Here is a 14,194-nt window from a genome sequence, read left to right as displayed (position 1 = left end):
TTTTTTATTGGGCTTTGATCACCTGTTATGGCGACCAAAAAACATAATTCTGGCGGTTGTAATTTTTTTTTCTCGTTGCGCCATTCACGGATCTGATTTATTTCTTTTATATCTTGAAAGATAGGGAGTTTCTGGACATTGCGATACCAAATGTGTGTATTTTTATATTTGTTTTATTTTGAATGGGGCAAAAAGGGTGGACATTTGAATTTTAATACGATTTTTATTTAAGAAAAACTTTCAATTTTTACATGATTCAATAGTCTCCATTGCGGTCTTCTGTGCTGCAGCCTTGCTCTGTGTAGCAGAAATGCTCATCTGCTATGAGCGCCGGCCACTGGGCGGTGCTTATAAATTGGCTATGACAACCACAGGGATCTCCTGCAGACCCTGGGTTGTCATGCCAACGCATCAGCGCCATGTGATAATGCGACAGGGGTGCAGATAGGTGTGTGGTTTGTGACACACTTCCGGCGCATGCATGTCAAATTCCAATTCCACTCTGAGATTGGCAGCGGCATTTAACATATTAACAGCTGGGTGGATCGCGATTCCATCCTCGGCTGTTAGGCGCACGTCAGCTGATCAAATCAGCTGTCATGTGCCGGAAAAGATGCGAGCTCAGCATCGGAACCCACATCAAAGAGGGAGACACGATACAAAGGGGGGGGGTTCAAATTGCTGTTGGGAGAAGGCACCCTTCAAATATGAGAGACCTGGAGAAGTTTGCAAAAGAAAAAAGTGGTCCAAAACTCCAGTTGAGAGGTGTAATAAACTTGTAGATGGTTATAGGAAGCGATTAATTGCAGTAATTTATTCCCAAGGGTGTGCAACCAAATGGTAAGTTGAGGGTGCTAACAATTTTATCAATCCCATTTTTGGGGTTTTGTAAATTATGGAATTATGTCTAATTTGCCTTTTTTGTCTGTTTTTTTGTGTTGGTCCAATACACACAAAGGAAATAAACGTGTATAACAAAACATGTGAAATTGAAATACTTGTCTGGGAGAAAGACTACATTTTCTGGAACAATATTAAGGGTGCCAACATTTTTGGCCATGGTTATATGTGACCACTGCTCTAGTGGTCGCTTTAGCAATAAGTGGGGTACCCGGGGTCAGACCTTCCATAATAATGCCTTCAAAATTAGTACGTTAAGCTCTCCACGCAGCTTCATTCTGTGCTCAAAGTGCAGAGTTTCCTGTGGTTTCCTGGAGGAGGCTGACTGACTCTTTTCAATAGCTAAGCCATCACCCTTCCCTGTTATAGATACATAGACAAATAGGGGAGATGGCTTAGCTATGGAGATTGGCATTCAGCCAGCCCCTTTACTGTGTCCGATGAAAACTGAAAGAGGAGCAGCTGGGACTGGAGCTTGCAGCTGAAGGTCAAAGAACATTTCAAAAGTGAAGTACATTAGTAAGTTACATCACTAACTTAAGCACTTTTATTTTTTTTTTTTAAACTTGGAACTCTTCATGTAAAGAAAAAAAAACAAAAAAAAAAAACAACACACTACACAAATCTTGATGTAAAATTAACACACTGGCGCAAATCCACTTTGACAGAGGGGGAAGGTCCAATATTCCCAGATGCAGCCGGTGGACAACAGGCTCTGTGCTGGTGCCTGTTTGAAAAAGCTGAAGCTGATATGGAAAGAGATACACCGCGCTATACAGGGAAATAAATATATAACTGGGTACTCACTTGTTGGTATATGAAAAAAAACACGTGATGGTGGATATATAGCAGTATCCTGAAATTAGTCACCTTGTTTATAGACGTATATTGCCTTTCATTTGGATGCGAGGTAGCGGCGGTTTCTACTTTCCTACGGAATAGCAGCAGCCCACACGCTGAGCACCCAAGCCTGCCTCACCGAGCACTGGCCCTGCAAGTAAGTGCACCAGACACAAGCACCCCGTTCCACTAGCGGGCACAAGTTGCCACTAATGCTCATTCACTATGCAGGACCTGCACCACTATTTGTTCTGCACAGGGCAATCATCCTAACCTTGCCTGTTGGAATTGGCATGCTGTAAGGTCAGCATTCAGTGGTCATTGCTAACTCATATTTTATCCTCCTCCAATTAGTGTTTTATTTTAATCTCAAACTATTGTATTATTCTACATCAGAAACAGGCTGCAACAGTCCAATTTTAGTGCCTGAAACGGCTTCATTTACAGCACATATTTTATGTTGCTGATACATTCAAGTGAGTAAATTAAGCCTGGTTCAATTTGTTTTTGTACTGCAACAATAGGTTCACTTCTATTTTAACCCTACATTATTTATTTAGCAGTTTTGGCATCCAAATGAAAAGCAATATACGTCTATAAACAAGGTGAATAATTTCAGGATACTGCTATATATCCACCATCACGTATTTTTTTCATATACCAACAAGTGAGTACCCAGTTATATATTCTTTATTTCCCAGTATAGCGCAGTGTATCTCTTTCCACTACACAAATCTTGTCACATGTCACTGTGTAGAAATAGTCAGAAATCTCATCTTACCTATTCTTGTTAAACTGAATGGCAAAGTCCGTCATATGTTGCAGGGCCTTGTTGGTGAAGTTCATGTCCATGTAGATGTGCCCCTGCCTGTGGGAGAAAGTGCCCGAGATCTCCAGCCCCTTCGCTTTCACAGCAGGCAGCCAAACCTAGTAAAGGGCACACACGAGAATTACTGCTACATTACCCAATTAACAAACTGACTCAATGTCTCCTCTAGCAAATGCATTTATCAGGGATTGCACAACGTACTCATTACATGGAGGATTCACCCTTGAGAGCAACAAGTCAAAATGTTACCAGCAGCAGGACCTGATTTCTGGCAATAGACTCGTTTTCACTGTTATAGGTCAAGTACATAAAAATCTCAATTACTAGTAACTTGTTCAGGAACTTGTAGCAAGGGGGCAAGGTAAGTGTTCCTGCTTTCAAGCCTTGGGGGACGGAGAATGTGTGAAACGGATGAGCTCTACGACGCATTACTCATTTTTATGCATTTCCACAGTATTCACTACAAAATGAATAGAAGCCATGAAAATTAATGGAAAACAAAAAATAAAAACAAACATACAGACTACAATACGGATGAAAAGTAATCCGCTTTCTCTGCATGAAAACTGGCCGATTTTTTATACATGTGTGAATTTGGCCTATATCGTATTTCCTCTCAAAATGCAAAATTACGTTTACATGTACACTTATTGACCACAGATGAAACTGCATAAAGAAAATAATCCTACCAGCAATATATGATGTGCTTTTACGTTTACCTAAAAATTGGAAGAATTTAGGTGGCCATGCACATTAGATGAGTGGCATTACAAGCTGTTCACCATTGATGGTTTGGTGGTATCTCGCATTGTTCTCAGCAGTAGATTTCATGGAAAAGAAGAATTGAAACAAATCATGCCCAATCCTTTTGTTCTTAAAGGGAAACAGTCATTATGTTTTTCCACCTAATCTGAGAGCAGCATGATGTAGGGACAGAGACCCTGAATCCAGTGATATGTCACTTATTTGGCTGTTTGTTATAGTTCTGATAAGATTACGGTTTTATCAGCTGGAAATTATCAGTAGAGCACTAGGAAAACTGCTGTCATGTACAGTTGTGGCCAAAAGTATTGACACCCCGGCAATTCTGTCAGATAATACTCAGTTTCTTCCTGAAAAAGATTGCAAACACAAATTCTTTGGTATTATCTTCATTTAATTTGTCTTAAATGAAAAAACACAAAAGAGAATGAAGCAAAACATTGATCATTTCACACAAAACTCAAAAAATTGGGCCAGACAAAAGTATTGGCACCCTCAGCCTAATACTTGGTTGCACAACCTTTAGCCAAAATAACTGCGACCAACCGCTTCCGGTAACCATCAATGAGTTTCTTACATTGCTCTGCTGGAATTTTAGACCATTCTTCTTTGGCAAACTGCTCCAGGTCCCTGATATTTGAAGGGTGCCTTCTCCAAACTGCCATTTTTAGATCTCTCCACAGGTGTTCTATGGGATTCAGGTCTGGACTCATTGCTGGCCACCTTAGAAGTCTCCAGTGCTTTCTCTCAAACCATTTTCTAGTGCTTTTTGAAGTGTGTTTTGGGTCATTGTCCTGCTGGAAGATCCATGACCTCTGAGGGAGACCCAGCTTTCTCACACTGGGCCCTACATTATGCTGCAAAATTTGTTGGTAGCCTTCAGACTTCATAATGCCATGCACATGGTCAAGCAGTCCAGTGCCAGAGGCTGCAAAGCAACCCCAAATCATCAGGGAACCTCCGCCATGTTTGACTGTAGGGACCGTGTTCTTTTCTTTGAATGCCTCTTTTTTTTCTCCTGTAAACTCTATGTTGATGCCTTTGCCCAAAAAGCTCTACTTTTGTCTCATCTGACCAGAGAACATTCTTCCAAAACATTTTAGGCTTTTTCAGGTAAGTTTTGGCAAACTCCAGCCTGGCTTTTTATGTCTAGGGGTAAGAAGTGGGGTCTTCCTGGGTCTCCTACCATACAGTCCCTTTTCATTCAGACGCCGACAGATAGTACGGGTTGACACTGTTGTACCCTCGGACTGCAGGGCAGCTTGAACTTGTTTGGATGTTAGTCGAGGTTCTTTATCCAACATCCGCACAATCTTGCGTTGAAATCTCTTGTCAATTTTTCTTTTCCGTCCACATCTAGGGAGGCTAGCCACAGTGCCATGGGCTTTAAACTTCTTGAAGACACTGCGCACAGTAGACAAAGGAACATTCAGGTCTTTGGAGATGGACTTGTAGCCTTGAGATTGCTCATGCTTCCTCACAATTTGGTTTCTCAAGTCCTCAGACAGTTCTTTGGTCTTCTTTCTTTTCTCCATGCTCAATGTGGTACACACAAGGACACAGGACAGAGGTTGAGTCAACTTTAATCCATGTCAACTGGCTGCAAGTGTGATTTAGTTATTGCCAACACCTGTTAGGTGCCACAGGTAAGTTACAGGTGCTGTTAATTACACAAATTAGAGAAGCATCACATGATTTCTCGAACAGTGCCAATACTTTTGTCCACCCTTTTTTTTATGTTTCGTGTGGAATTATATCCAATTTGGCTTTAGGACAATTCTTTTTGTGTTTTTTCATTTAAGACAAATTAAATGAAGATAATAATAAAGAATTTGTGTTTGCAATCACTTTCAGGAAGAAACTGAGTATTATCTGACAGAATTGCAGGGGTGTCAATACTTTTGGCCACAACTGTAGTCCCTCTATATTCATGAGCTCAGTATAACCCCATCCCCACCACTGATTGGCAGCTTTATGTGTACACTGTGCATATGCAGAAAGCTGCCCATCAGTGTTGTGGGTTGGGTTATACAGGGCTCAGCATTCAAAGAACTGGTAGATCCGCAGCAGATAAAATAGTGATTTTATACTGCAGAAAGGAGCCCAGTAACAGATCCATTGCCTGAATGAAAGTCTCTGACCCTACATCATGCTACTCTCAGATGCGGTAGCAAAAATGGTGATGTAACATAAAAGGGAGATAAAGCTGCTGCTGGAGCAGTCTGGGACTTTTTCTTCCCTCTCCCTATTGAAGAAAAAGGCAAGTTGATCATGCATATATGCCTGATGACAAATTCAAAACAAGTAATTCAGCTGACCGCTATCTGAACTGTATAGGCAGATTTACTACACCAAGAAACAAAAAAAAAATCAATCAAAATGCAGCAAGTGAGAGTCAAAAATCACAAGATGGAAACGTTGTCTGTAGCAACCAGGTTAAGGCTTTCATTTATCCACTTTTGGGGCGGAAACTAAAAAAGTGAGAGAGACAGAACAAGGCAGATCGATATGTAAAAATTCAGTCCTGGATGGTCTCCAAGATCCGCCTGCATATTGTCTGTTCTAAGTGGCCTTTCTGATTACAGTCAATACTTTAATGGAGCTCCTAACAACTGCAGGTAATTGAAGAAAATTAGTCCATTTACTAAACTTCACTGCGGGGGATGAATAGCTAATTGCCTGCAACTGAAATACTTGCTGTGTTCCATAAAAGAAAATGTTACAAATTAATGAAAAACCACAATAAATAATACAGAACAATCCCCCTTCACCAAGTACATTGTACCTTGCATCAATGAGCTATGAAAGAAAGAGCTTTGGGAAGATTTATAGAAGACACAGTCACAGGCATGTTCTATATAACCAACACCCCCAGAAAATGGTCTCAGTGATACGTACAGCTTTTGGGGAAACAAATCCTCCTGGAGCCATGCCTATACCGGTAGAAAGTTCAAACAAATCATTGAGACCGCTGCTGACCACCGCTGGAGTGGGTGATGGAGCAAAGGTAGCAGGAACAGAGGAAGGAATGAAGGTTTGTCCAACCTGGAAGATAAAAAAAAAAAGTGATTAGACCTATTGTTTAAAAAAAACTCAAGAATTAAAAAAAAAAAAAAAATAGTATGCAAATAATTAAACACTCCAGCAGGTTGTTTTTTTTTTTTTTATTTTACCGCTGGAGTGGCGCCACAAATGTAAGTTCCCTGCAAGTAGTATCATACTTACCGGTCGCCATCAGCGACACTCCAATCTGTCTCCAGCAATTTGTGATCTGCCAGACCGCTCCAATGTTTGCTGGATGACCCAGAAGTCACAACTCAATGTAAGTTTAGGAGAGTGAGAACGAGGCCAGAATGAGGCTCATATAGACTGACATTGAGAGCTTGTAGCCGTTACCTCTGACTTCCGGTCAGTCAGAAGTTGCGGTCACAAGATGGCAGCGCAGGACCGGAGTGGTGCAGGGAAGAAATTTAGACGGCGGCTGGTAAGTCTATTACTAAAGTCTTGGAACTTACATTAGTGGCGATGCTGCAGTGCTGAAGTAGAAAAAAAAACAACCAAAAACAACACTGAAGTGGTGATTTAAAGGGAGTTCTTGCCTTTTTTTTGGCAAAAGGCAATTGTGTGTGTGAATTAACTTTAGGATTGTAAGTGATATTTAGAATTCCTTGCTGACCCCTTAGTAACAGATGGCACACTACTTTATAAGGCTAGGAGGATAGTATTTTTCGAGGTGGTCAAAAATAGCGAGTTTTGTAGAGTAGAAACCGCTTCAGGAAACGCTCCTCCTTCGGAGAGGTTTAGGAGGAGATTTCTATTTCCTAACACAGTTTTGAAGAGTTTTTGAAGCATTTTGGATTTTTCCCAGAAATGGTTTTTGCAGGCTTCGGACTGGGAAGTGCCCAGTTTGGAGTGGATTCTGTTAGGAGCAACTTCAAAAAGATCTGACAAGAGTTTTAAAAAACTGAAGCATGGAAGAAAAAAAAAAAAAAAAATGAAACACTGAACATATGAACTGCAAAGTGTTTTTTCTCATCTTTTTAACGGGCTGACCTTTTTCAAGTGTTTGTAAGCAATTTCTCCGGCATTTTTGGAGCGGCCACGCTCCAAGAGGCCCTCAAAAAAACCGCCATGTGAACATAGTTGTCTGGGTTCTTGTTAATACAGACTGATGTAATCAAGAATGAATTTATATTTCTTATGCAGTCTTTCGTCGGTCTGTGGCCAGTCCTAAAGCTTGCCAAGCGGCGAGTATGTGGCGCTCCACTAAGAATATAATTCTGTTGTGCGGGAGATCATAGTTTTAGCAGGCAATTTTGCAGTTTCCTACAGTCTATGCTGCTGGAACCTCAATGAGCAGAATGAAAACATTAACAGCCGTTCCTTCCTAACATAGACACATTGCTCTTTATGTGGGTATCTAATGGCTAACACAAATTAGTGTCCAAAAATTAACTAATTCCAACATCACAAGTGCAAAAATATGGACTTTAGCCAAAGGGACCATACTTGGATATGGTTTAGTATAGAAATTATCAACATTTGTTAAACTTTTTTTGAGAAAAAAATAAAAAGACACTAAAGATAAGAGCAAAAATATACCGTTTACTTTTGTAATTGGTAAAATTTACATAGTAGATCATACACTAGATTTCCTAATAAGAAATCAAAAGGAAAATGGGGCTGTGTCCATGTTACCCAGCATGCACAATTGTAAAACATTTTCCAAAAAACTGCCCTAAGGAATCCATCAGTTCAACTCCAGCTCCAGCCCTGACAGCTGCTTCAGCCTTAGACAAACTGTGTGCGTGTGTATTATATTATACATATATAATTTATCAACATTTAAAAGGAGTTGTATACATAAAAAAAAGTTAACCACTGTTTGTAAGATAAATGGCAGTTTCATTGTTGGGATTGCTGGGACCGACCCCGATTAGTAAAATGAGGAACCTTTATCCCCTCTAGACTTTAGCGTCGGTGTGCATGTGCAACCTGCTCTCCATTCATTCCCTATTGGGGTTGCCAAGCACTGTAGCCCCATAAGGAATGAATAGGGCAGCAGTAAAATGTCCCCAATCTGCTGATCAGTCAGAACCCCCCAAATCAGCAATGTATTACCCATCCTGTGGATAAATAACTAGTTGTAACCAGCCTATTCCTTTATTAACATACGGCAAACATGGCCTTGTGTATCTCGGTTTATTCTTTATTTCTGAGGCTATCGGGGCATATGCATGGTTAAAGGCACAACTTGTAGAAAATCAAGACATCTGAATGAGGTCTATCCCTTTACATAAAGAGACGTAGGGAAAAGGAGATTCTACGAAACTAGTACATGGCAAAGTGTGCCAGTTGCAAACACTCACGTCCCAGTTCTCATTTTTTTTTTTTTAAGTTTCCTAAAAAAATCAAAGTAATAACCTGACGCCGTAAATTTGCCCCTATTATTTCTAAAGCCATTCTCAGAACCAAATGTATACAATTTAGTGTGCGAATTATCACGGTTTTTCTATTTCTGTGACAGCATGTCTTCCAAACATTTTTTTTTTTCTATTACAATTTCATCTCTTTAGAATACAGGACTGAAAGCTTTGTACAGGGACACAAGCACATCTGAAACAGGCCATCTCCCTCCAGTCACCATTTATCAGTTACAGCTGAGCCCCGCTATGCCATCATGTGTTCTTCCCTGCGAAAATGTCAGTAAAGTCATTTGGGCACAGTCACATATTTGTGCTCTTTGCAATTCTATGAAAGCCCTAAGTATATATAGAATACTTACAATAAAACAACATCTTTATTTTTCGGCGTTTTCTGATTGAGTTAAGGGCCTGTCACACTAAGCGATATCGCTAGCAATATCGCTATAACTTGTGACGTTATAGCGATATCGCTATGTCTGATACTTACCTACAACCCGCTCCCCCGCTGGTTATCGCTGATCACGCGAGAACGTCCCGGACAGTTTCTCGCCGTCAGCTTCCTGCGGCGCTTCCTGTGGAGAGACGAGCGTGAACGGGGGCGGGAGGACGCAGGATCGCCTAGTGTGACAGGTAAGTAGCGACCCCCGACTGCTGCTATGTCGCTGGTGAGATCTGCCTGTGTGGCAGCTCACTAGCGACCACTTAGCGATGTACCAGCGATCCTGACCGCGTCATATCGCTGGTCGGGATTGCTGGTGCATCGCTAAGTGTGACAGTACCTTAAAAGAAACGGTTGGGGCTGTTACTACTATAAACAAACAAAAAAAAATCTTACCGCTGGGCTTCCTCCAATTCCACCTCCGAGATCGCTTCCCAACTGTAAGAGAAATAGTGATGTCACATTTCCAACACTGATTGTAATAATCCAGGAACATTAAAAGTAATGATGGCTCTCATGACAGGTATATTTAAAGGTCCATTCAAAGAACCGAGTATAGACATACCACTAAGCTAAAAATGCCATCTTCACTATGTCGAGTGCAGAACAAGTATTGATTGTCAGCATGGATATCACACAAGGTAACAATTTATAGGTCACTCTGGCCGACCTCCCAGGTGAACACCAATGCGGATTATTTTTCTATGGGCCACATCACACTTCGTGTTCTTTTTGTTGTCACCTGATGGGGACACGATCCAATTTGTGAAGTCCAGCTATTTGTATGTATATAAATGCCATCTTGTATTATGGTGGATGCATAGCCGCTCTGTTTAAAGGGAACCGGTCATGTGGACAGGGTATCCAATATGCAGGCAGGAGGTAATAGAGCTGGATGAGATGATCAGATTGATAGACATCTTTGTATTGAAGATGATTTTTTTTTTTTTTTTAAGAAAAGTTGTATTAAATTTATTGAAATCCTGGTGTCTGAATAAAATTTCCCCACAGGACTGATATGTATACAATCATCAGGGATTTCAATGAATAAAACACAAGTTGTACTGAATCTTTACCAACAAATCTATATATCATGATTATCAACTTCTCGCTTGTACATGCAGTCTGATTTGTGGCCAGCATTGTAACATTTGTGACAAGTTCCCTTTAAGTTATGATATTAAGGGAAAGTGCCTTTATTTTATAACTATTTTTAATATAAAATTAAATTTATAGTTGTACATTTAAAACAGTGGGTCAGATGTACAAAGTCGTCCAGTTTTCTGACAATAAAGTTAAAAATATTGAAGTTTGGGACCGATTACGTATTTTTAAAAGCTTGGGCACTTTATCCATCCCACATGTGTCGGGAAAAGCCTTTTATTTATGAAACTATTCTGACACTTATGAAACTAGAAACGTTTTAGGACACAATGCCAGATTGCATGTCCATCCACATGGCATGAGTCCGGTTCATCAGCCTGCTGCTCGCTCCATAGGAGGAAACACCAGGTTACTCTTCATAGTGTGCTTTTATTAGTAAATCTCCCACAATGGCATGGACACTGGCACTTTATTTCCTGGCTCTTTGTGGATTTTAGCATTTACCGTTATATTTCCTGGGTGAAATAGTAATGTCCACTATTATTATATACACACACACTAATAAAGCACCACTCCAGACGGATTTTTAATTCAGCACTGGAGTGGTGCTTCTAATGCAAGGGCCTTGCCGATGCTTACGCCATCATCTTTTTTCGGCGCCATCTTGGTACTGCAGCTTCTGACTGGCTGGAATTCATAAATTACATCACAAGCTTTCAAAGCAAGTTTATGAGAGCCAGAACAAGGCTCTCATACACTTGTATGGAGTTTCGGTAGGTCAAAACCTGCTGGAGATTGGCAGTGGCAGAAGGTGAAGACAGCGACAGGTAAATATGACAGGAGGGTCAGGGACCTTAGAATGGAACCACTCTAACACTTCATTTAAAAAAAACAAAAAACAAACAAACAAAAAAAAAAAAAAAAAAAAAAAAAAAAACAGCTGCTGTCTTCGGCCTTTTCCAGCACAGCTCAGGTTTTCTCTTGGATCATGTCATCGAAGCAGTGACCAGCCGGCTTGCAGTTTCTGTGTGAAGTCACTTCAACCTCAGTCTCTGAGACGCAGAACGAGGCCGTCCGAGACTTATATTAAGAAAGGATATAACAGTTTTCTGTGTGAGCAACTGCAGTTTTGTGAAGCAGGAGAGATCCGGAGCAGTGCTGGAAGCAGCAGAAGACAGCAACAGGAAAGTATTTATATGCACACACTGAACATGCATTAGTTATACCCAACGTTGAAATAAAAATAAAAAAATAAGAATAAACGCTGGAATGGGACTTCAATATGCAGTACATTAATAAGAACATGTATTTAAAAAAAAAAATAAAAAAAATAAACACTTTTATATTGCTTTAGAAGGGGAAATTTTTTTTTCTTTTAGCAGAACATTCACACAGGAGATATCCACTGTCGTTTCTGCCACGCTGCTAAATTACATTTTTCACTTCAGATTTTCTCCAGTGAGTGATGAGATTTCAAAAAATTCCAAGCAAAATTATAGTACTGTAATAGGCAAAAGATTTTTAACATGGAAAAGCCACTATATATTGAAAATACTTTAAAAGACTTGCAAATTCCCACATTGTGTACATTGCTCACAGTGAGGAGTCTCTGGTGCCAGTGGTCATGTGACCACAAGTATGTGGTACACATACTCCCACTACATTCCGGCTAGATGGGTGCAGTCTTGCTCAATGCAAGGCCGGAAGCAGTCTAATCGTAATAGAAATAACTTGAATCTGACAAAAGTAATACTAAATCAAAAATCTATAAAAACGAACAAATGAAAGTCAGACATTGCTTTTCAACCAAGCATAAGCATAGAGAGAAACTTCCACAAGGGGTCCCATAGTTAAAGGTAAGGGGACAAGGGGTGCCCTGCGGCCTTATTCCCCCAATTAAGGCTGAGGTTTTTAAATGCACTTTTGACATGCAAAACAAAGAGCTCTTGAAGACAAAAAAAAAAATTATATTATATATATTATTACTAGGCAAATTAATTGTGCTACACATGCCCAATGTTAGCTGAATGTACTTTGCAAATATCCCATAAAGTTCTCATCCTGGCAGACAGTTTCTCCGCTCTCAGCACAATCATATTGTGTTTTTGACTGTACTTTAAATGCTCACTTCAGTTGCCCTTTCAGCACAAGCTGTCTTGATGTTCCCTCTTTCTGGGATGGGAGCCTAGAAACTGTGTGAGCGCCCTGAACTACTATGTGAATCACATATCCTCTGCGGCAGCTAACAACCTAAAAGTCAAGCATATGTGCTGCAGATACTTCATTCTGGATGAATGATGCTGCCATTGAATTGTTGGGGTTTCAGTGAAGCTACACATATTGTCGTATATACATTTCGAAGAATACAGCAAAATATAGGCAGAAAATTAATATCTGCCACAAAAGCATGTTACAGCAATGTCTGCAAAGAGTAAGTGTAGAGGTCGTTGCAACGTTAACCTACTGCGACAGTACAAACAATGGACAAATAGATTTCACTGTTCTTACTTGTAAAACAGAGCAGTGCCAGGAAAATATATCATACTTTAAAGACATGATAGTACAATTGCTCCAAAGCAAGCGTCACTTTAAAAAGGAATCTGTCACCTATTTTTTCGACTATCAGCTGCCGGCACCGCCATCAGGGGCTTATCTACGGCATTCTGTAATGCTGTAGATAAGCCCCCGATGTAACCTGAAAGAGAAGAAAACAAGTTAGATTATACTCACCCAGGGGAAGTCCAGTCTTGATCCAATGGGTGTCGCGGTCCGATCCGGCACCTTCCATTTTCTAGCAGTGCGCCTGCACCAGAGCGGCGACAGGAAGCAAAGAAGAGGATGTCATCGTAAGAAGATGGGAGGCGCCGGACCGGACCGCGAAACCCATCGGACCAAAATCGGACACCGGGGTGAGTATAATCTAACTTGTTTTTCAGGTTATATCAAGGGCTTATCTACAGCATTACAGAATGCTGTAGATAAGCCCCTTATGACTGTGCCGGCAGCTGATAGTCGAAAAAATAGGTGACAGATTCCCTTTAAAGGAAAATCAAGACACAGAAAAATGTACACAAAAACCGCAGCAATTCCTCCATTAAAGCGCTACTCTGAGAACAGCATATTAATTCGGATCAATAATATAGGGGAAAAATTCCAAATCACAAGAATGGGGGTCAGGAACCACACACAAAGACGTCATCTTGAATGGACAGTAGGAAAAAGTTTAGACATGTAATCGCCTTTCCATTACAATCCCACAAAGAATGAATGAAATGAATGAATGAATGAATACTGCTCTATTCAAGACAGGACAGTGCAGCAATCATGGATCCCCAAAGATCAATAAGTTATTACCTTAATGGTCGCGTCAGTTCCTCGTCACTAATGTTTTCTTTTCTTTTTTTTATCACAGTGCTACATTAGCCAATGCTAGGAAACATGTCGAAGAGGTGTGATCTGCATGTCTCTGTATTACAGATCGTTGGTAACACTGATCTAATAGACTTACCATTGGATCAATATTATCCGTGCACTGTAAGCAGCAACAGCAGGTAATTACAGATCATGAGAGTCCAGCTAATCTGTGACTCCAGTAGAGTTGGTGAGAATCAATTTGCAGGATCCAGTCCATCGGCCACGCTCAATCTGTTGCAGTCAGACAGGAGCCTCAAGAACCACCTCCTATCTCCTGTCATCAGCGGCCCTTCTTTTTCATTAACTATCCTGTCCTGACGACACATGTACATGAAGTCTCAATGAGGACATTGTGCCAAGACGGTTAATCAAAAGTGGATGACGGGATTGTCAGTGCTCCAGTGCAGCGGCCAGAGATTACTGACTGCTGGACTTGGTAATGAGAATCGATTCGCATACAAAACTCTGGACACTCCAAAA

The 14,194-nt window shown here is 40.6% G+C and overlaps 1 protein-coding gene across 3 annotated transcripts in view; it reads right to left on the bottom strand.

Moving 5' to 3' along the window:
• AP2B1 (adaptor related protein complex 2 subunit beta 1) overlaps positions 1 to 14,194 on the bottom strand; it is a 134,174-nt gene that overhangs the window by 36,926 nt on the left and 83,054 nt on the right. For all 3 annotated transcript variants that reach the window (XM_073573646.1, XM_073573650.1, XM_073573655.1), the window contains 3 exons: positions 9,593 to 9,634; positions 6,230 to 6,376; positions 2,522 to 2,667 (listed from right to left, as the gene is read on the bottom strand). In XM_073573646.1, coding sequence (XP_073429747.1) covers positions 2,522 to 2,667; positions 6,230 to 6,376; positions 9,593 to 9,634 — 335 coding nt within the window. The remainder of the gene's footprint in view (positions 1 to 2,521; positions 2,668 to 6,229; positions 6,377 to 9,592; positions 9,635 to 14,194) is intronic.

The sequence above is a fragment of the Dendrobates tinctorius genome, unplaced genomic scaffold (genome assembly GCF_039654945.1).
Source record: "Dendrobates tinctorius isolate UK_male_01 unplaced genomic scaffold, ASM3965494v1 ptg000007l, whole genome shotgun sequence".
NCBI classification, from domain to species: Eukaryota; Metazoa; Chordata; class Amphibia; order Anura; family Dendrobatidae; genus Dendrobates; species Dendrobates tinctorius.
This window is presented reverse-complemented; position numbering and strand designations above follow the sequence as displayed.